A 24,089-nucleotide genomic window follows, 5' to 3' on the forward strand; every position below is an offset into this window, starting at 1 on the left:
GTGCTGGCTAAAGTGGCCCCTCGGGATAGAGTCATCATGTTGGGTGACTTCAATGCCCGAGTTGGTCATGATGCTGGCACCTGGTCTGGAGTGATTGGAAGGCATGGGCCAGATCAGCTCAATAATAACGGTAGGAGGCTGCTAGATTTTTGTGCAGCCCATGGGCTTGTAATTACCAACACGCTGTTCCGGCATCGGCGCACCCACACAACATCATGGATGCATGTCGGGTCCAAGCAAGAACATCTGCTGGCATAGTGACGGACCAGCGGATGCGGGCCCATATCCTTGACACCAGGACCTACTGTGGAGCTGATCTGCCCACTGACCATCGACTTGTCATCTGTAAGATGCGCCTGCCATTCTTCCACTCCGGTGGTGGGTGTACACCCAGGACGCCATTCAAACCCAAGGTGGCCTGGTCTCAGCTACAGTGAGGGAAAAAAGTATTTGATCCCCTGCTGATTTTGTACGTTTGCCCACTGACAAAGGAATGATCAGTCTATAATTTTAATGGTAGGTTTATTTGAACAGTGAGAGACAGAATAACAACAAGAAAATCCAGAAAAATTCATCTCAAAAATGTTACAAATTGATTTGCATTTTAATGAGGGAAATAAGTATTTGACCCCCTCTCAATCAGAAAGATTTCTGGCTCCCAGGTGTCTTTGATACAGGTAACGAGCTGAGATTAGGAGGACACTCTTAAAGGGAGTGCTCCTAATTTCAGCTAGTTGCCTGTATAAAAGACACCTGTCCACAGAAGCAACCAATCAATCAGATTTCAAACTCTCCACCATGGCCAAGACCAAAGAGCTCTTCAAGGATGTCAGGGACAGGATTGTAGACCTACACAAGGCTGGAATGGGCTACAAGACCATTGCCAAGCAGCTTTGTGAGAAGGTGACAACAGTTGGTGCGATTATTGGCAAATGGAAGAAACACAAAAGAACTGTCAATCTCCCTCGGCCTGGGGCTCCATGCAAGATCTCACCTCGTGGAGTTGCAATGATCATGAGAACGGTGAGGAATCAGCCCAGAACTACACGGGAGGATCTTGTCAATGATCTCAAGGCAGCTGGGACCATAGTCACCAAGAAAACAATTGGTAACACACTACGCTGTGAAGGACTGATATCCTGCAGCGCCCGCAAGGTCCCCCTGCTCAAGAAAGCACATATACATGCCCGTCTGAATTTTGCCAATGAACATCTGAATGATTCAGAGGACAACTGGGTGAAAGTGTTGTGGTCAGATGAGACAAAAATGGAGCTCTTTGGCATCAACTCAACTCGAGTTGTTTGGAGGAGGAGGAATGCTGTCTATGACCCCAAGAACACCATCCCCACCGTCAAACATGGAGGTGGAAACATTATGTTTTGGGGGTGTTTTTCTGCTAAGGGGACAGGACAACTTCACCGCATCAAAGGGACGATGGACGGGGCCATGTACCGTCAAATCTTGAGTGAGAACCTCCTTCCCTCAGACAGGGCATTGAAAATGGGGCGTGGATGGATATTCCAGCATGACAATGACCCAAAACACACGGCCAAGGCAACAAAGTAGTGGCTCAAGAAGAGGCACATTAAGGTCCTGGAGTGGCCTAGCCAGTCTCCAGACCTTAATCCCATAGAAAATCTGTGGAGGGAGCTGAAGGTTCGAGTTGCCAAACGTCAGCCTCGAAACCTTAATGACTTGGAGAAGATCTGCAAAGAGGAGTGGGACAAAATCCCTCCTGAGATGTGTGCAAACCTGGTGGCCAACTACAAGAAACGTCTGACCTCTGTGATTGCCAACAAGGGTTTTGCCACCAAGTACTAAGTCATGTTTTGCAGAGGGGTCAAATACTTATTTCCCTCATTAACATGCAAATCAATTTATAACATTTTTGACATGCGTTTTTCTGGATTTTCTTGTTGTTATTCTGTCTCTCACTGTTCAAATAAGCCTACCATTAAAATTATAGACGTAATTTCTTCGTCAGTGAGCAAACGTACAAAATCAGCAGGGGATCAAATACTTTTTTCCCTCACTGTAGCTGATGAAAGTTGCAAGAGAGAATTTCATCATCGCTTGCAGCTGAGGTTGGCATCATCCCCCACTCCTCCTGATGTCGAGGGTAAATGGGCGTGGTTTAGGACTGTGACTCATGCAGCTGCAATGGCTGCTTTGGGTACGCGGTCCAGACCTCCCCAGAGACCCTGGCTGACAGAGGAGGTGTTCAGGATGGTTGAGAAAAAGTGACAGGCCCACTCTCATCGGCTACAGCATCCCACGTCAGAGAATGAGGAGGCTTACCGCAGCCTTCGCTCGGAGGTTCGGAGAGCCGTGAGGCACTGCAAGGATGGGTGGTGGTCGCTGGTTGCTGAGGAGATGGAGTCTGCCTCAGTGGCCCGCGATCACAACTCGCTCTTTAATTCCATCAAAAAAGTGACCTGCAGCGCCACACCTATTACCATCATTAGGGGAAAGAACGGTGATTCAATCTCTGACCCCCAGGAACAGGTTTGCAGATTTGCTGAGCATTTCTGTGAGGTCCTGGGGAAGGGGAAATCCCCTCAGCCAGGAAAACGTGGGACAAAGTGGGGATGACCCTGCTGAGGCTGCGGTGCCTCAAATATTGGAGGAGGAAGTCAGCCCCTGTGAGTGGCTGGCTGGGCTGAGGTGCCATCTGTTGAGGAAATACTGAAGGCGATCCAGAGTCTGAGACCAGGAAAGGCACCGGGCAGAGATGATATCCCAAGCGAAATGTTGAGGGAGGGTGGCATTTGTGCACAGACTGCCCTATATGACATCATAACAACAGTCTGGACCACTGGACGGGTTCCGCAGGATTGGAAGGATGCCCTGGTGGTCCCCCTTTTTAAGAAGGGGGACCGCACAGACTGTAACAACTACAGGGGCATCTCACTCCTCAGTGTGCCGGGAAAGGTCCTGGCAAGGATTATTCAGCATCGCCTTGCCAGGCACGCTGAGGAGAGGCTTGCGGAGCCCCAATGCGGTTTCAGGAAAGGGCGGTCCTGCACAGATGCCATATTTTCTGTCCGTCTGCTACAGCAGAGGTGTAGGGAATTCCAACAAGACCTACATCTCTGCTTTATTGACCTGGTCAAGGCCTATGATACCATCAGTAGGCCTGGGCTCTGGGTTATTCTTCGTGCTTTTGGAGTACCTGACCCTCTGCTCACGATCATTAAGGACCTTCATGATGGTGAGCGGGCCCGGGTAAAACTACGTGGCCGGGAGTCAGAGCCATTCCCTGTTAACCTTGGGGTGCGACAGGGATGTCTTCTGGCTCTCACATTATTTAACATCTATTTTGACCACGTAGTTCGTGAAGCCTTCAATAGCTGTACTGGGGGAATCTCCATATGGTACAGATATAATGGGAGGCTGATCGACGCCCGGGTGCGGTCAAGGGATGGCTCCCTATTGCTCAACCACGTTATGTATGCTGATGATTTGGTAATAGCTGCACATTCGGAGGAGGAGTTGGAGATGCTGCTGCTGAGACTGGAGCGTGCCACTAAGAGGTGGGGCCTTACCATCAGCCCCACCAAAACTAAGCACCTGCCTGGGTATTTTGTACCATCGGACACTCCACCCCCACAACTCCCAATCGGTGATGGGGCAGTTGTGGAGAGAGTGGAGAGTTTCCCATACCTGGGCAGTGTGCTTATGACCGGCTCCAGTTTAACAGCAGAGGTCTCACTCCGAATTAGTCGAGCGGCAATATCTTTTCATCGGTTGCGTAACGCTGCTGTGTGGAAGCTACCTGGTCTGTCGCTCCGCACTAAGCTTCAGGTCTTCTCGGCCACGGTCATTCCCTCCCTTCTCTACGCTTGCAAAACGTGGACCCCCCTAATGGAACATCTTCGCCGGTTAGAAACAATTAGGCTGGCCTGCCTACGATCCATCCTGGGTTTAACCAGACTGGATTGTGTGAGGAGCTCAAAAATCCTTGAAACATCTGGGCAAGGTTCCATCGGTGAGCTCCTCCGGCGGGGAAGGCTGCGATGGCTGGGTCATGTAGCCCGCATGCCCAGCCACCGCATGCCGAAACAGCTTTTGTTCGGCCGGATTGAGGGGGCTAAGCTGGCGCGGCACGGACTAGAGAAGAGATGGAGTGATGTGGTACAGGAGGACGTGGAGCTGAGTGGACTTGCCGATGACTGGTACCAGCGGTGTCAAGATCGGCCTCTGTGGAGGAGGCTCGTGAAGGATGCTACTGGGCAGTTGGAGGTAGTCGCCCTCCAACAACAACGGAGGGCGGAGGAGCGATGCTCAGAACAACGAGCGGAGCGCTGGGTGGCTAAAGCACAGCAGGTTGGCACAGGAGGGGGGCACAGGTGGTGCATCAGCCAGTCATCTCAGTCAGTCGACCCGTGGTACCTGGGTCTGCCCCGTGACCTCCTGCCAGCGGGCGTTCGACACTTCACGTGGCCTCAGGGTGCACATAGCCTGGCACAAGCGTCGTGGTGACGTCACCGCCACTTAGTGGCGAATGGCGGTTGTTTTTGTTGTTGTTGTTGTTGTGTGTGACTGTGTGTGTGTGTGACTGTGTGTGAGACTGTGTGTCTGTGTGTGTGTTTCTGCGTGTGTGTATGTATGTGTGTGTCTGTGTGTGACTGTGTGTGACTGTGTGTGTGTGTGTGACTGTGTGTGTGTCTCTGTGTGTGTGACTGTGTGTGTGTGACTGTGTGTGTGTCTGTGTATGTATGTGTGTGTGTTTCTCTGTGTGTGTGTCTGTGTGTGACTGTGTGTGTGTGACTGTGTGTGTTTGTATGTATGTGTGTCTCTGTGTGTGTGTGTGACTGTGTGTGAGACTGTGTGTGTGTGACTGTCTCTGTGTGTGTGTGACTGTGTGTGTGTGAGTGTGTGTATGTGTGACTGTGTGTGTGTGAGTGTGTGTGTGTCTCTGTGTGTGTGTGTGACTGTGTGTGTGTGAGTGTGTGTGTGGCTGTGTGTGTGTGAGTGTGTGTATGTGTGTGTGTGACTGTGTGTGTGTGAGTGTGTGTGTGTGTCTCTGTGTGCGTGTGTGTGTGACTGTGTGTGTGTCTGTGTGTGTGTATGTGTGTGACTGTGTGTGTGTGACTGTGTGTCTGTGTGTGTGTGACTGTGTGTGTGTGTCTGTGTGTGTGTGTCTCTGTGTGTGTATGTATGTGTGTGTCTCTGTGTGTGTGACTGTGTGTCTGTGTGTGTGTGACTGTGTGTGTGACTGTGTGACTGTGACTGTGTGTGTATGTATGTATGTGTGTGACTGTGTGTGTGACTGTGTGTGACTGTGTGTGTGACTGTGTTTCTGTGTGTGTGACTGTGTGTGTGACTGTGTGTGTGTATGTGTGTGTGACTGTGAGTGTGTGACTGTGTGTCTGTGTGTGTGTGTCTGTGTGTGTCCCAGGTGCTAAGGGCTCCCCTGGCAGCCCCGGGCAGAAGGGGAACGTGGGTCCCACCGGCCCTTCTGGGCCTTCTGGTGATTCATTCACTCGCTCGTGATTCATTCACTCGTGATTCATTCACTCGTGATTCATTCACTCGCTCACTCGTGATTCATTCACTCGTGATTCATTTACTCACTCACTCGTGATTCATTCACTCGTGATTCATTCACTCGCTCGTGATTCACTCACTCGTGATTCATTCACTCACTCGTGATTCGTTCACTCGTGAGTCACTCGCTCGGGATTAATTCACTTGCTCGTGAGTCATTCACTCGTGATTCATTCACTCGCTCGTGATTCATTCACTCACTCGTGAATCACTCACTCGCTCGTGATTCATTCACTCGTGATTCATTCACTCACTCGTGAATCACTCGCTCGCTCGTGATTCATTCACTCGTGATTCATTCACTCACTCGTGAATCACTCACTCGTGATTCATTCACTCGTGATTCATTCACTCACTCGTGAATCACTCACTCGCTCGTGATTCATTCACTCGTGATTCATTCACTCACTCGTGAATCACTCGCTCGCTCGTGATTCGTCCACTCGTGATTCATTCACTCATTCGTGATTCATTCACTCGTGAGTCACTCGCTCACTCGTGATTAATTCACTCACTCGTGATTCATTCACTCGTGATTCATTCACTCACTCGTGAATCACTCGCTCGTGATTCATTCACTCGTGATTCATTCACTCACTCGTGAATCACTCGCTCGCTCGTGATTCATTCACTCGTGATTCATTCACTCACTCGTGAATCACTCACTCGTGATTCATTCACTCGTGATTCATTCACTCACTCGTGAATCACTCACTCGCTCGTGATTCATTCACTCACTCGTGAATCACTCGCTCGCTCGTGATTCATTCACTCGTGATTCATTCACTCACTCGTGAATCACTCACTCGTGATTCATTCACTCGTGATTCATTCACTCACTCGTGAATCACTCACTCGCTCGTGATTCATTCACTCGTGATTCATTCACTCACTCGTGAATCACTCGCTCGCTCGTGATTCGTCCACTCGTGATTCATTCACTCATTCGTGATTCATTCACTCATTCGTGATTCATTCACTCGTGAGTCACTCGCTCACTCGTGATTAATTCACTCACTCGTGATTCATTCACTCGTGATTCATTCACTCACTCGTGAATCACTCGCTCGCTCGTGATTCATTCACTCGTGATTCATTCACTCACTCGTGAATCACTCACTCGTGATTCATTCACTCGTGATTCATTCACTCACTCGTGAATCACTCACTCGCTCGTGATTCATTCACTCGTGATTCATTCACTCACTCGTGAATCACTCGCTCGCTCGTGATTCATTCACTCGTGATTCATTCACTCACTCGTGAATCACTCACTCGTGATTCATTCACTCGTGATTCATTCACTCACTCGTGAATCACTCACTCGTGATTCATTCACTCGTGATTCATTCACTCACTCGTGAATCACTCGCTCGCTCGTGATTCATTCACTCGTGATTCATTCACTCACTCGTGAATCACTCACTCGTGATTCATTCACTCGTGATTCATTCACTCACTCGTGAATCACTCGCTCGCTCGTGATTCGTCCACTCGTGATTCATTCACTCATTCGTGATTCATTCACTCGTGAGTCACTCGCTCACTCGTGATTAATTCACTCACTCGTGATTCATTCACTCGTGATTCATTCACTCGTGATTCATTCACTCACTCGTGAATCACTCGCTCGCTCGTGATTCATTCACTCGTGATTCATTCACTCACTCGTGAATCACTCACTCGTGATTCATTCACTCGTGATTCATTCACTCACTCGTGAATCACTCGCTCGCTCGTGATTCATTCACTCGTGATTCATTCACTCACTCGTGAATCACTCACTCGTGATTCATTCACTCGTGATTCATTCACTCACTCGTGAATCACTCACTCGTGATTCATTCACTCGTGATTCATTCACTCACTCGTGAATCACTCGCTCGCTCGTGATTCGTCCACTCGTGGCGTCTGTCTCTGCAGGCCTCCCAGGCCGTGCAGGGGCACCTGGCAGCGCTGTCGGCGGTGTGCCGGGCCCTGGCGGACCCCCAGGACCTGTGGGACCCCCTGGGGTTAGCGGATTGCCGGGATCACCGGGGGCCACTGGGTAAGCAACAGGAGTCTGTGTGTGTGTGTGTGAGTCTGTGTGTGTGTGTGTGTGTCTGTGTGTCTGTGTGTGTCTGTGTGTGTGACTGTGTGTGTGTGTCTGTGTGTGTGTCTGTGTGTGTGTCTGTGTGTGTGACTGTGTGTGTCTGTGTCTGTGTGTGTGTCTGTGTGTCTGTGTGTGTGACTGTGTGTGTGACTGTGTGTGTGTGTGTGACTGTGTGTGTGTCTGTGTGTGTGACTGTGTGTGTGTGTATGTCTGTGTGTCTGTGTGTCTGTGTGTGTGTCTGTGTGTGTGTGTCTGGTCTGTCTGTGTGTGTCTGTGTCTGTGAGTCTGTGTGTGTGTGTGTGTCTGTGTGTGTGTGTCTGTGTGTGTGTGTGTGTCTGTGTGTGTGTGTCTGTGTGTGTGTCTGTGTGTGTGTGTCTGTGTGTGTGTGTGTGTCTGTGTGTGTGTGTCTGTGTGTGTGTGTCTGTGTGTGTGTGTGTCTGTGTGTGTATGTCTGTGTGTGTTTGTGTGTATGTGTGTGTGTGTGTTTGTGTGTGTGTTTGTGTGTGTGTATGTGTGTGTCTGTGTGTTTGTCTGTGTCTGTGTGTGTGTGTGTCTGTGTGTGTGTCTGTGTGTGTGTGTCTGTGTGTGTGACTGTGTGTGTGACTGTGTGTGTCTGTGTGTGTGTCTGTGTGTGTGTGTGTCTGTGTGTGTCTGTGTGTGTGTGTGTCTGTGTGTGTGTGTCTGTGTGTGTGACTGTGTGTGACTGTGTGTGTGTGTGTGTGACTGTGTGTGTGTGTCTGTGTGTGTGACTGTGTGTGTGTGTATGTCTGTGTGTCTGTGTGTGTGTCTGTGTGTCTGTGTGTGTGTCTGTGTGTGTGTGTCTGTGTGTGTGTGTCTGTGTGTGTGTGTCTGTGTATGTGTGTGTGTCTGTGTGTGTGTGTCTGTGTGTGTCTGTGTGTCTGTGTGTGTTCCCACTCACGGCCAACACCGGTGACGAGTATCTGAACCGGTCCTGGAACTCCCCTAGGTGGACTCAGCCTCAAATAAGTACCTGGTGTGGCGGTGGTGTAGTAAACATCGCCACTGGGGAGACAAAGGCAGCCGGGCGTGGTGCTGGCCACCCACCCCCTCGTGTGCCGTGCCGGCCTTCATAGGTGCTCGCTAACAGCACTTGCCCCAGCAGTCTGTAGATGCTACACGGGGGATCTTTGTCTGTGTTTACATTCATAGATGCTACTGGCTAACAGCACTTGCCCCTACAGTCTGTAGAGGCTGCACGGGGGATCTTTGTCTGTGTTTACCTTCATAGATGCTACTCGCTAACAGCACTTGCCCCAGCAGTGTGTAGAGGCTACACGGGGGGACCTTTGTCTGTGTCTACCTTCATTGCTGCTGCTACTCGCTACTAACAGCACTTGCCCCAGCAGTGTGTAGAGGCTACACGGGGGACCTTTGTCTGTGTGTGCGACTCCCCAGGTGTTCCGGGCGTCTCCGGCGACCCTGGGGAGGATGGCAACCCGGGATTTGACGGCTTCCCCGGAGAGAAAGGGGACCCGGGGTCATCGGGGGGCCCAGGTAGACACACCCCCTCGTGACCCCTCGTGACCCCCTCTAGACACACCCCTCGTGACTCCCTCGTGACCCCTCTAGACACACCCCCTCGTGACCCCCTCTATACACACCCCCTCTAGACCCCTCGTGACCCCCTCGTGACCCCCTCTAGACACACCCCCTCGTGACCCCCTCGTGACCCCCTCTAGACACACCCCCTCGTGACTCCCTCGTGACCCCTCTAGACACACCCCCTCGTGACCCCCTCTATACACACCCCCTCTAGACCCCTCGTGACCCCCTCGTGACCCCCTCTAGACACACCCCCTCGTGACCCCCTCGTGACCCCTCTAGACACACCCTCTCGTGACCCCTTCGTGACCCCCTCTAGACACACCCCCTCGTGACCCCCTCTAGACACACCCCCTCGTGACCCCCTCTAGACACACCCCCTCTTGACCCCCCTAGACACACCCCCTCGTGACCCCCTCTAGACACACCCCCTCGTGACCCCGTCTAGACACACCCCCTCGTGACCCCCTCTAGACACACCCCCTCGTGACCCCTCTAGACACACCCCCTCGTGACCCCCTCTAGACACACCCCCTCGTGACCCCTTCGTGACCCCCTCTAGACACACCCCCTCGTGACCCCATCTAGACACACCCCCTCGCGACCCCCTCTAGACACACCCCCTCGTGACCCCTCGTGACCCCCTCTAGACACACCCCCTCGTGATCCCCTCTAGACACACCCCCTCGTGACCCCTCGTGATCCCCTCTAGACACACCCCCTCGTGACCCCCTCTAGACACACCCCCTCGTGACCCCTCGTGACCCCCTCCTGACCCCTCGTGACCCCCTCTAGACACACCCCCTCGTGACGTCGTGTGACGAGGGGGGGGGGGGAGTTTGAGAAATGTGACGTCACATCAAATTGCGCAACTTTACAAATAAATACGGACGACACGTTCTAACTTAATTAAAAATACTTTTTAATAAATGTTTTCTCCTACAACATCGGAGTGCAGCGCAACATTAAACGCGCAACTACAATGACTAATAGTTTAAAGCGATTTGAAGCACGTTTTATTTTTTTTCGCGGTGGGTGGGTGGGGGGGGCAGAGCTTTGTGACGTCATATTTGAGGGGGGGGGGTGTGTCTGACTCTTTGTGACGTCACGTGACGACGAGGGGTTTGGGGGGTCAAAAAATCGTCCATAATCGCTTGACGTCATTCATGGACGGCCCCTAACAGCACTTGCCCCGGCGGTCTGTTGATCCCCCTGGCACTTGGGCCCAGGCGAAGTGCGTGGGCTACACGGGGCACCTTTGTCTTTGTTGCCCGCAGGCCCGCACGGATACCCCGGGAGCAAGGGGGACGTGGGATTCCCCGGACCCCCGGTACCCCTGGAGTCATCACGGGATCCATGCGGCGGACGCGGCACGGATTCATGATTTCACGTCACTCGCAGGTGGGTGGGTCGGTGGGTGGGTAGGTGAGAAGGTGGGTGGGTGGGTGGGTGAGTTGGTGTGTGGGTGGGTGAATGAATGAATGAATGGGTGGGTGAGTGGGTGGGTGGGTGAGTGGTTGAGTGGGTGAGTGGGTGGGTGAGTGAGTTGGTGTGTGGGTGGGTGAATGAATGAATGGGTGGGTGGGTGGGTGAGTGGGTGAGTGGGTGGGTCTGTGAGTGGGTGAGTGGGTGAACGAATGAATGGGTGAGTGGATGGATGGGTGAGTGGTTGGGTGATTCGGTGGGTGAGTGAATGGATAGGTGGTTGAGTGGGTGAGTGGGTGGGTGAGTGGGTGAGTGGGTGGGTGGGTGAGTGCGTGGGTGAGTAGGTGGGTGAGTGGGTGGGTGAGTGGGTGGGTGAGTAGGTGGGTGAGTGGGTGGGTGAGTGGGTGAATGGATGAATGAGTGGGTGGGTGAGTAGGTGGGTGGGTGGGTGAGTAAGTGGGTGGGTGGGTGAGTGGGTGGGTGAGTGGGTGAATGGATGGGTGAGTGGGTGGGTGGGTGAGTGGGTGAATGGATGGGTGAGTGGGTGGGTGGGTGAGTAGGTGGGTGGGTCGGTGAGTAGGTGGGTGGGTGGGTGAGTGGGTGAATGGATGGATGGGTGATTGGGTGGGTGTGTGGGTGAGTGGGTGGTTGTGTGGGTGGTTGAGTGGGTGGGTGAGCCGGTGGGTGTGTGGATGACTGCGTATGCCACTGATGCTTGTGGCTGTCTGGTGAGACGTTCGCTCCCTGCATCCCCCCGTCCCCCCCTACAGAGCACGGAGCTCCCGACATGCCCCCAGGGAACGACGCTGATCTACACCGGCTACTCGCTCCTTTACTTGCAGGGAAATGAACGCGCGTACGGACAGGACCTGGGTACGTGGGCACGCGCGCGTGTGTGTCTGTGTGTGCTGTGTGTGTGTCTGTGTGTGTGTCTGTGTGTTTTTGTGTGTCTGTGTGTGTGTGTCTGTGTGTGTGTGTCTGTGTGTGTGTGTCTGTGTGTGTGTCTGTGTGTGTGTGTCTGTGTGTGTGTCTGTGTGTGTGTCTGTGTGTTTTTGTGTGTCTGTGTGTGTGTGTCTGTGTGTGTGTGTCTGTGTGTGTGTGTCTGTGTGTGTGTCTGTGTGTTTTTGTGTGTCTGTGTGTCTGTGTGTGTGTCTGTGTGTGTGTGTCTGTGTGTGTGTGTGTGTCTGTGTGTGTGTCTGTGTGTGTGTGTTTGTGTGTGTCTGTGTGTGTCTGTGTGTGTGTCTGTGTGTGTGTCTGTGTGTCTGTGTGTGTATGTGGGGAGCGGTAGTGTCGCGGTTAGCGCTACGCTGCGCTGTGAACCTGGCGACACGGGTTCGATTCCCGCTCATGGCCAACACCAGTGACGATTATCTGAACCGGTCCCGGGCCTCCCCTAGGTCGACTCAGCCTCAAATAAGTACCTGGTGTGATGTGTAAACATCGCCACTGGGGAGACAAAGGCGGCCGGGCGTGGTGTTGGCCACCCACCCCTTCGTGTGCCGTGCCGGCCTTTATAGGTTCTGCTGCTCGCTAACAGCACTTGCCCCTACAGTCTGTTAAGGCTATATGGGGGATATTTGTCTTTGTGTGAGTTGGCACAGTAGGGGGTACAGGTGGTGGTGCATCTGCCAGTAGTCATCTCAGTCAACCCGTGGCACCTGCTGGGTCCCGTGACCTCCTGCACCTAGCCTGGCACAGTAGGGGGGCACAGCTGGTGGTGCATCTACCAGTGATCATCTCAGTCGGTCAACCCGTGGCACCTGCTGGGTCTGTCCCCGTGACCTCATGCACCTAGCCTGGCACAGTAGGGGGCACAGCTGGTGTGCATCTGCCAGTAGTCATCTCAGTCGGTCAACCCATAGCACCTGCTGGGTCTGTCCCCGTGACCTCGTGCACCTAGCCTGGCACAGTAGGGGGCACAGCTGGTGGTGCATCTGCCAGTCGTCATCTCAGTCGGTCAACCTCATGGCACCTGCTCGGTCTGTCCCCGTGACCTCGTGCACCTAGCCTGGCACAGTAGGGGGCACAGCTGGTGGTGCATCAGCCAGTCGTCATCTCAGTCGGTCAACCTCATGGCACCTGCTGGGTCCGTCCCCGTGACCTCGTGTACCTAGCCTGGCACAGTAGGGGGCACAGCTGGTGGTGCATCAGCCAGTCGTCATCTCAGTCGGTCAACCTCATGGCACCTGCTGGGTCTGTCCCCGTGACCTCGTGCACCTAGCCTGGCACAGTAGGGGGCACAGCTGGTGGTGCATCTGCCAGTAGTCATCTCAGTCGGTCAACCTCATGGCACCTGCTGGGTCTGTCCCCGTGACCTCGTGCACCTAGCCTGGCACAGTAGGGGGCACAGCTGGTGGTGCATCTGCCAGTAGTCATCTCAGTCGGTCAACCCATAGCACCTGCTGGGTCTGTCCCCGTTACCTCGTGCACCTAGCCTGGCACAGTAGGGGGCACAGCTGGTGGTGCATCTGCCAGTCGTCATCTCAGTCGGTCAACCTCATGGCACCTGCTGGGTCCGTCCCCGTGACCTCGTGCACCTAGCCTGGCACAGTAGGGGGCACAGCTGGTGGTGCATCAGCCAGTCGTCATCTCAGTCGGTCAACCTCATGGCACCTGCTGGGTCTGTCCCCGTGACCTCGTGCACCTAGCCTGGCACAGTAGGGGGCACAGCTGGTGGTGCATCAGCCAGTAGTCATCTCAGTCGGTCAACCTCATGGCACCTGCTGGGTCTGTCCCCGTGACCTCCTGCACCTAGCCTGGCACAGTAGGGGGCACAGCTGGTGGTGCATCAGCCAGTAGTCATCTCAGTCGGTCAACCCATAGCACCTGCTGGGTCTGTCCCCGTGACCTCCTGCACCTAGCCTGGCACAGTAGGTGGCACAGCTGGTGGTGCATCTGCCAGTAGTCATCTCAGTCGGTCAACCTCATGGCACCTGCTGGGTCCGTCCCCGTGACCTCCTGCCGGCGGGCGGTTCGACGCTCCACGTGGCGGCCTTGACGTGCACCCGGCCTGGCACAGGCGCCGCCGACGGCACTTGCCCTCGGCAGTCCGTTGACGGCCACGCGGGGGGACCTTTGTCTTTGCCTCGTAGGCACGCTGGGCAGCTGCCTGCCCCGCTTCAGCACCATGCCGTTCATGTTCTGCGACGTGAGCGCCGTCTGCAACTTTGCTTCGCGGAACGACTACTCCTACTGGCTGTCCACCAGCCAGCCCATGCCAGCCAGCATGGCGCCCGTGTCGGGGCCTCAGATACAGCCCTTCATCAGCAGGTGGGCGCCGGGGGCGGTGAGCGTGCGGTGAGCGTGCGACGAGCGAGCGGTGAGCCGACAAGCCGCCCGTATGTGGGTGGGTAGCGGCGAGTGAGGGTGAGCGGACGGGGTGAGCGAGCGAGGGAGCGATTGAGCGAGCCGGGGTAAGTGACCCGAACGAGCGGACCGGCCGACCGACCGACCGTTTGACCGACCGATTGACCGACCGACTGACCGACCAATTGACCGACCGATTGACCGACCGAACGATTGACTGACCGATTGACCGACCGATTGACTGACCAATTGACCGACCGACCGATTGACCAACCGATTGACCGACCGATTGACCGACCGAACGATTGACTGACCGATTGACCGACCGATTGACCGACCGATTGACCGAACGATTGACCGACCGATTGACCGACCGATTGACTGACCGACTGATTGACCGATCGACCGACCGACCGACCGATTGACCGACCGACCGAGCCGCTCGCAAGCGGCAACTCCCCCGGCCAGCGCGTTGACGCTACGCGGTGGTGGTGGTGGGTGGTGGTGGTGGGTGGTGGTGGTGGTGGTGGTGTGGTGGTGGTGGTGTGGGGTGGTGGCGTGACCTTTGTCCGCTCAGGTGTGCGGCGTGCGAGGCTCCTGGGCTCGTCATCGCCGTGCACAGTCAGTCGGTGCGCCTGCCCAGCTGCCCCGGGGGCTGGGACACGCTGTGGATCGGATACTCGTTCGTCATGGTACGGGCACAACGCGCACACACGCACGCACGCACGCAAAGCCAAAGATCCACCCGTATGGCCTGTACGGACTGCCGGGGCAAGGCAGAGGCTGTGGCACACGGAGGTGGGTGGGTGGCCACCAGCACCACGGGCCAGGTGCGCGTTTGAAGGCTGAGTCGACCTAGGGGGAGGCCCAGGACCAGTGCCGATAATCCTCGCCGTTGCGGGGAATCGAACCCGGGTGGCCGGGTTGGTGGTGCGGAAGTAACTCTAACCACTTGCACTGCCACTCCCCGCGCACAGCTACACACGGGACACAGATTCACCGTGTAGCCTGTAACAGGCTGTCGGGGCAAGTGCTGTCAGCGAGCACCTATTAAGGCCGGAACGGCACACGAGGGGGTGGGTTGCCAGCACACACACAGCTACACAAACACCAAGCTGTACCACACACACAGGTACACACACACAGGTACACACACACAGGTACACACACACAGGTACACACACACAGGTACACACACACAGGTACACACACAGGTACACACACAGGTACACACACAGGTACACACACAGGTACACACACAGGTACACAACAACCGCCATTCGCCACTAAGTGGCGGTGACGTCACCACGACGCTTGTGACAGGCTATGTGCACAGGTACACACACACAAAGATCCCCCATATAGCCTTGACAGACTGTAGGAGCAAGTGCTGTTAGCGAGCACCTATGAAGGCCGGAACGGTACACGAGGGGGTGGGTGGCCAGCACCACGCCCGACCGCCTTTGTCTCCCTAGTGGCAATGTTTACACACCACACCAGGTACTCATTTGAGGCTGAGTCGACCTAGGGGAGGCCCGGGACCGGTTCAGATAATCGTCACTGGTGTTGGCCGTGAGCGGGAATCGAACCTGGGTCGCCAGGTTCATAGCGCAGCGTAGCGCTAACCGCTACACTATCGCTCCCCACACACACACAGGCACACACACACAGGTACACACATACACACACAGGTACACACAAAGACAATTCTATCTCCCTCCATCCCCCTCTTCCTCCCCCCCTCCTCCTCCACCCCCCCCCCTCCTCCACCCCCCCCCCCTCCTCCACCCCCCCCTCCTCCACACCCCCCCTCCTCCACCCCCCCTCCTCCACCCCCCCCTCCTCCACCCCCCCTCCTGCACCTCCTCCACCCCCCTCCTCCACCCCCCCTCCACCACCCTCCCTCCTCCTCCCCCCCTCCTCCCCCTGGTGCTCTCTCCCCCCAATTTCAACTCCCTCCATCCTCCTCCACCCCACCCCCCCCACAATACCCCCCACCCCGCCACTCCTCCACCCCCCCACCCACCCTCCACCCCCGCCCCCCAGCACGTGAGCGCGGGTGCCGAGGGCTCCGGGCAGCCGCTGTCGTCCCCGGGCTCGTGCCTGGAGGAGTTCCGCCCCGCGCCCTTTGTCGAGTGCCACGGCCGCGGCACGTGCAACTACTACACCAACTCCTACTCCTATTGGCTCGCCGACATCGACGCGCGCCACATGTTCCGGTGACGTAGGGCGGGGGGGCGGGGCGGTGGGCGGGGCGGCAGGGTGGTGGGCGGGGCGGCAGGGGCGGTGGGCGGGGCGGCAGGGGCGGTGGGCGTGGCGGCAGGGCGGTGATGCGGATCACGTGGGCACTTTGTCTATTGCTATATCTTGTTACTGGCAAAGGAGGTCTCAGAATGTAAATGATCACCCCGAGCACCTCAATAACTCTGATAGTGCGCTGTTTTTTGAGCTGCACGCCTTTTGGCGTCTTCTGGTCCAACACCAGTGGAGACTTAAGGGCTCTAAGAAAAGCCGTCTCGGGTGTGGACCAATCAAATTCGAGGACAGTGCCAATATTATTATCAGAGTTGTCTTTTTTGTTTGCATTTTGACTGCTTGTGTTGTGGTTATTGCAAACTTGATGCCTTGAATAAAGGTGTCAGTTTTTGTTCCAGTTAAAAGGGTAAAACCTATTCCTATATCTTGTTACTGGCAAATGAGGTCTCATAATGTAAATGCTCACCCCGAGCCCTCAATACTCTGATAGTGCGCTGTTTTTTGAGTTGTACGCCTTTTGGCGTCTTCTGGTCCAACACCAGTGGAGACTTAAGGGCTCTAAGAAAAGCCGTCTCGGGTGTGGACCAATCAAATTCGAGGACAGTGCCAATATTATTATCAGAGTTGTCTTTTTTGTTTGCATTTTGACTGCTTGTGTTGTGGTTATTGCAAACATGATGCCTTGAATAAAGGTGTCAGTTTTTGTTCCAGTTAAAAGGGTAAAACCTATTCCTATATCTTGTTACTGGCAAAGGAGGTCTCAGAATGTAAATGCTCACCCCGAGCACCTCAATAACTCTGATAGTGCGCTGTTTTTTGAGCTGTACGCCTTTTGGCGTCTTCTGGTCCAACACCAGTGTGAGACTTAAGGGCCTCTAAGAAAAGCCGTCTCGGGTGTGGACCAATCAAATTCGAGGACAGTGCCAATATCATTATCAGAGTTGTTATTGGTTATTGCAAACATGATGCGTTGATAACTGGATTTAAAGCTTTCGTGACTGCTAGGATCCATACTCTTTGGTTCTATTGGGTAAAGTCACGTAGGTAAAAAATAAAATAATAAAAATCACGACGTTTCGGCCACAACACAAGCGGCCTTCATCAGGTGAAGGTGGTTTTTTTTTTTCACTCCAGCGCTGTCCTCCAGACAGTCTCGTCCCTTCACCTGATGAAGGCCGCTTGTGTTGTGGCTGAAACGTCGTGATTTTTGTTATTTTATTTTTTTACCTACCTGCCTTTACCCAATAGAACCAAAGAGTATGATGCGTTGAATAAAGGTGTCAGTTTTGGTGCCAGATAAAAGGGTAAAAACCTATTGTTATATCATCAATACCGGTTAACATCATCACCACGCCTCGCGCAAAGAGAAGCAAGTTCCAGCAGCCCCATCGCATTTAGGGGGCAGAGTTCATTCAAATGTTTTGACCCAAATTTAACGGGGGGCTAATTTTTAAGTTGATGCATTTCGTACGGCCCGTGAACGATGTTCTAAATATCCAAACGGTCCCTTGGCAGGAAAAAGATTCCCCGCCCCTGATTTAAACAAATAATGAGTAAGATAACAATGGCGTAAAAACTAATTTTAAACACAAATACGAGTTAAATAATGAGCGAAACAACTACAGTTAGGATAATACCGATTGATAATGATACGTTAAAAATGTTGTAGAAAAACATGAAGAGAATTTTAAAATAAAAATTAGCAGGTCACGTTGAGCTGCAACGTAGCTCTGTTCATGGTGGTGATGTTGACGATGGTGATGGTGGTGATGTTGATGGTGGTGATGGTTGTGATGGTGGTGATGTTGATGGTGGTGATGGTTGTGATGGTGGTGATGTTGATGTTGATGGTGGTGATGTTGATGGTGGTGATGGTGATGATGTTGATGGTGGTGATGTTGACGATGGTGATGGTGGTGATGTTGACGGTGGTGATGTTGACGATGGTGGTGATGTTGACGATGGTGGTGATGTTGACGGTGGTGATGGTGGTGATGTTGACGGTGGTGATGTTGACGATAATGATGATGGTGGCGATGATGATGGTGATGGTGATGTTGACGGTGGTGATGGTGTTGATGGTGGTGATGTTGATGGTGTTGATGGTGATGATGGTGTTGATGGGGTTGATGGTGGTGATGGTTGTGATGGTGGTGATGTTGATGGTGTTGATGGTGGTGATGTTGATGGTGGTGATGGTGGTGATGTTGACGGTGGTGATGGTGTTGATGGTGGTGATGTTGATGGTGTTGATGGTGATGATGGTGTTGATGGGGCTGATGGTTGTGATGGTGGTGATGTTGATGGTGTTGATGGTGGTGATGTTGATGGTGGTGATGGTGGTGATGTTGATGGTGTTGATGGTGGTGATGGTGGTGATGGTGGTGATGTTGACGATGGTGATGGTGGTGATGTTGATGGTGGTGATGTTGATGGTGGTGATGTTGACGATGGTGATGGTGGTGATGTTGACGATGGTGATGGTGGTGATGTTGACGGTGGTGATAATGATGACGGTGGCGATGATGATGGTGCTGGTGATGTTGACGGTGGTGATGTTGATGGTGTTGATGGTGGTGATGATGATGGTGTTGATGGTGGTGATGGTGTTAATGGGGGTGATGGTGGTGATGGTGGTGATGTTGATGGTGTTGATGGTGGTGATGTTGATGGTGGTGATGGTGTTGATGGTGGTGATGTTGACGGTGGTGATAATGATGATGGTGGTGATGTTGATGATGATGATGTTGATGATGGTGTTGATGTTGATGGTGTTGATGTTGATGGTGATGATGGTGATGATGGTGTTGATGTTGATGATGTTGATGATGATGGTGATGTTGATGGTGGTGATGTTGATGGTGTTGATGTTGATGGTGTTGATGATGGTGGTGATGGTGGTGTTGATGGTGTTGATGTTGATGATGTTGATGGTGTTGATGGTGTTGATGTTGATGATGGTGGTGATGTTGATGTTGATGATGGTGATGTTGCTGATGGTGGTGATGTTGATGATGGTGGTGATGTTGATGGTGTTGATGATGATGGTGTTGATGTTGATGTTGATGATGGTGGCGATGGTGGTGTTGATGGTGTTGATGTTGATGATGGTGATGTTGATGATGGTGTTGCTGTTGGTGATGATGGTGTTGGTGATGATGATGTTGATGATGGTGATGTTGATGATGGTGGTGATGTTGATGGTGTTGATGGTGGTGATGATGATGGTGTTGATGGTGGTGATGGTGTTGATGGGGGTGATGGTGGTGATGGTGGTGATGTTGATGGTGTTGATGGTGGTGATGTTGATGGTGGTGATGGTGGTGATGTTGATGGTGGTGATGATGATGGTGTTGATGTTGATGGTGTTGATGATGGTGGTGATCATGATGTTGATGATGATGGTGTTGATGATGATGGTGTTGATGTTGATGATGGTGGTGATGATGGTGGCGATGGTGGTGTTGATGGTGTTGATGTTGATGATGGTGATGTTGATGATGGTGTTGCTGTTGATGATGGTGATGATGGTGTTGGTGGTGATGTTGATGATGTTGATTGTGTTTATGATGGTGGTGATGATGATGTTGATGTTGATCGTGGTGATGTTGATGGTGTTGATGTTGATGGTGGTGATGATGGTGGGGATGATGGTGGTGATGGTGGTGTTGATGGTGTTGATGTTGATGATGATGATGGTGGTGTTGATGTTGATGGTGGTGATGTTGATGGTGTTGATGATGATATTGATGATGGTGTTGATGATGGTGGTGATGATGGTGGTGATGGTGGTGTTGACGGTGTTGATGTTGATGATGGTGGTGATGTTGATGATGGTGTTGTTGTTGATGGTGTTGATGGTGATGATGGTGTTGATGTTGATGATGTTGATAATGGTGATGTTGATGATGGTGTTGATGTTGATGATGTTGATGATGTTGATGATGATGTTGATGATGTTGATGATGGTGTTGATGTTGATGATGGTGATGATGTTGATGATGTTGTTGATGTTGATGATGATGGTGGTGATGTTGATGATGGTGTTGATGGTGTTGATGTTGATAATGTTGATGATGATGATGGTGGTGATGATGATGATGATGTTGATGATGTTGATGATGGTAGTGATGTTGATGGTGTTGATGTTGATGATGGTGATGATGTTGATGATGGTGGTGTTGATGTTGATGATGTTGATGATGATGTTGATGATGTTGATGATGGTGTTGATGATGATGTTGATGATGTTGATGATGGTGTTTATGATGTTGATGATGATGTTGATGATGGTGTTGATGTTGATGATGGTGGTGATGGTGGTGATGATGGTGGTGATGTTGATGATGGTGTTGATGGTGTTGATGTTGACAATGTTGATGATGATGGTGGTGATGATGATGTTGATGATGTTGATGATGGTGGTGATGTTGATGGTGTTGATGGTGTTGATGATGGTGTTGATGATGTTGATGATGGTGGTGATGGTGTTGATGTTGATGATGTTGATGGTGGTGATGATGTTGATGTTGATGATGATGTTGATGATGGTGTTGATGTTGATGATGATGTTGATGATGTTGATGATGGTGTTTATGATGTTGATGATGATGTTGATGATGGTGTTGATGATGATGGTGGTGATGATGTTGATGATGATGTTGATGATGATGGTGTTGATGATGTTGATGATGATGATGTTGATGATGGTGTTGATGATGATGTTGATGGTGTTGTTGATGATGATGTTGATGATGTTGATGATGTTGATGATGATGTTGATGATGTTGATGATGGTGTTGATGATGTTGATGATGATGATGTTGATGATGGTGTTGATGATGATGTTAATGGTGTTGTTGATGATGATGCTGATGATGTTGATGATGATGTTGATGATGTTGATGATGATGATGATGTTGATGATGGTGTTGTTGTGTGCAGGATTCCTCAGCCGGAGACGCTCAAGGCCGGAGTGTTGGAGACCAAAGTTAGCCGCTGCGTGGTCTGCATGAAGCGATAGACACGGAGACACACGGAGACACACGGAGACACACGGGGACACATGGAGACACGGAGACAGGGGGACAGGGGGACACGGAGACAGGGAGACACACGGGGACACACGGAGACACACGGGGACACACGGGGACACACGGAGTCACACGGGGACAGGGGGACAGACGGACACGGAGACACACGGAGACACACGGGGACACACGGAGACACACGGAGACACGGAGACAGGGGGACAGGGGGACACGGAGACAGGGAGACACACGGGGACACACGGAGACACGGAGACAGGGGGACACGGAGACAGGTGGACAGAGAGACACTGAGACACACAAGGACACGGAGACACTGAGACACTGATACACAAGGACATGGGGACACTGAGACACACAAGGACACGGGGACACGGAGACACACAAGGACACGGAGACACACAAGGACACGGAGACACTGAGACACGGAGACACACAAGGACACGGAGACACTGAGACACTGAGACACACAAGGACATGGAGACACGTGGCCAAGCTGACAGGAGGTCACTTTGCTATGTAGTCGCGTTTTACTCTCAAATGGTGCTCATACTGCAGGGAGTGAACACAACCACCACAACCACAACAACCACAACAACAACCACCACAACCACCACAACAACAACCACCACAACCACAACAACAACCACCACCACCACAACAACAACCACCACAACCACCACAACAACAACCACCACAACAACAACCACCACAACAACAACCACCACCACCACGATTACCAGAATCGCCACCGTTACCACCACCACAACAACCATAACCACCACCACCACAATAACCACAACCCAGACCAAAATCACGACCACCATCACCACAATCACCACCATCACCACCACAATAACCACAATCCAGACCAAAACCACGACCACCACCATCACCACCACCACCACAATAACCACAACCCAGACAAAAATCACGACCACCATCACCACCACCACAATAACCACAACCCAGACAAAAATCACGACCACCATTACCACCATCACCACCTTCACCACAATAACCACAACCCAGACCAAAATCACGACTATCATCACCACCACCACCATCACCACAATAAACACAACCCAGACAAAAATCACGACTACCATCACCACCATCACCACAATAACCACAATCCAGACCAAAATCACGACTACCATCACCACCATCACCACCACCACCACCACAATAACCAGAACCACCTTGAAGATCTCTCCCTGCAGATTGCCGGTGCTTTCCCACACACTTGCCTCGCTGATCGTAGTCATCGTCGGAATCATCGTCGCTGTAACCTTCGCCGGAATAGTCGTAATCGTAGGAGGAACCTTCGCCGGAAACCTCGTCGCAATCGTAGGAGTAACCTTCGTGGGAATCATTGTCGTAACCGTCGTTGTAATCACCGTAATCATCGTCGTCATCATTGTCGTCATCATTGTCGTCGTGATCGTCGTCGTGATCGTCATCGTTTTATTTTCAATGCAGAGCAGCGAGGACGGAACGAGTGTCGCCTCTGTCTGTTCACGGCCCTCTCGGTCTCTCTGGGGCTCAACGTCTAGGACCCGCCCACTTGTGCCTAGCCACGCCCACCTGGCCCCTAGCACCCGCCCACTTGTGCCTAGCCACGCCCACCGGTCCCCTAGCACCCGCCCACTTGTGCCTAGCCGCGCCCACCCCGGCCCCTAGCACCCGCCCACTTGTGCCTAGCCACGCCCACCCGGCCCCAAGCACCCGCCCACTTGTGCCTAGCCGACAGTTCTGTTTCTTCACCTGAGGAAGGCTACTTGTGTTGTGGCCGAAACGTCGTGAGAATTTTATTTTATCATGTTTTATTTTTAATATTTTTAAAAAAATTATTTCCATTCTACGTGACTTTACCGAAAGAACCAAGAAGATGAATCCCTGCAGTCACGAAAGCTTTAAATCGAAATTTAGTGTATAGTAGTGTAATGTGTATAGTAGTGTAGAAGTTTGTAGTAGTGTATAGTAGTGTAGTGTGTATAGTAGTGTATAGTAGTGTAGTGTGTATAATAGTGTAGTAGTATATAGTACTGGTGTGTATAGTAGTGTAGTAGTATATAGTAGTGTATAGCAGTGTAGTGTATATAGTAGTGCAGTGTGTATAGTAGTGTAGTAGTATATAGTAGTGTAGTGTGTATAGTAGTATAGTGTGTATAGTAGTGTAGTGTGTATACTAGTGCAGTAGTATATAGTAGTGTATAGTAGTGTAGTAGTATATAGTAGTGTATAGTAGTGTGTATAGTAGTGTATAGTAGTGTAGTATATAGTAGTGTGTATAGTAGTGTTGTGTGTATAGTAGTGTAGTGAGTATAGTAGTGTAGTGTGTATAGTAGTGTATAGTAGTGTAATGTGTATAGTAGTGTAGTAGTATATAGTAGTGTAGTGTGTATACTAGTGCAGTAGTATATAGTGGTGTATAGTAGTGTAGTAGTATATAGTAGTGTATAGTAGTGTTGTGTGTATAGTACTGTTGTGTGTATAGTAGTGTAGTGTGTATAGTAGTGTGTATAGTAGTGTAGTGTGTATAGTAGTGTAGTAGTATATAGTAGTGTAGTGTGTATAGTAGTGTAGTAGTATATAATAGTGTAGTGTGTATATTAGTCCAGTAGTATATAGTAGTGTAATGTGTATAGTAGTCTAGTAGTATATAGTAGTGTAGTGTGTATAGTAGTGTAGTAGTATATAGTAGTGTAGTGTGTATAGTAGTGTAGTGTGTATAGTAGTGTAGTGTGTATAGTAGTGTAGTAGTATATAGTAGTGTAGTGTTTATGGCAGTGTAGTATATAGTAGTGTAGTGTGTATAGTAGTGTAGTGTGTATAGTAGTGTAGTA

General features: G+C 51.8%; 1 protein-coding gene across 1 annotated transcript in view; it reads left to right on the forward strand.

The window, feature by feature from the left end:
- LOC116956744 (uncharacterized) overlaps positions 1-22,738 on the forward strand; it is a 191,195-nt gene extending 168,457 nt beyond the window's left edge. Inside the window, exons 44-52 of the mRNA XM_076057983.1 lie at positions 5,402-5,473; positions 7,474-7,598; positions 9,028-9,173; positions 10,483-10,606; positions 11,401-11,503; positions 13,723-13,900; positions 14,514-14,628; positions 15,983-16,155; positions 21,137-22,738. Of these exons, the coding sequence (XP_075914098.1) occupies positions 5,402-5,473; positions 7,474-7,598; positions 9,028-9,173; positions 10,483-10,606; positions 11,401-11,503; positions 13,723-13,900; positions 14,514-14,628; positions 15,983-16,155; positions 21,137-21,215 (1,115 nt within the window). The 3' untranslated portion in view covers positions 21,216-22,738. The remainder of the gene's footprint in view (positions 1-5,401; positions 5,474-7,473; positions 7,599-9,027; positions 9,174-10,482; positions 10,607-11,400; positions 11,504-13,722; positions 13,901-14,513; positions 14,629-15,982; positions 16,156-21,136) is intronic.
- Positions 22,739-24,089: the final 1,351 nt, after the last annotated feature.

The sequence above is a fragment of the Petromyzon marinus genome (genome assembly GCF_048934315.1).
Source record: "Petromyzon marinus isolate PM22_M1 ecotype Great Lakes invasive population chromosome 67 unlocalized genomic scaffold, UKy_Petmar_22M1.pri1.0 chr67_unloc.2, whole genome shotgun sequence".
In the NCBI taxonomy this organism is placed as follows: Eukaryota; Metazoa; Chordata; class Hyperoartia; order Petromyzontiformes; family Petromyzontidae; genus Petromyzon; species Petromyzon marinus.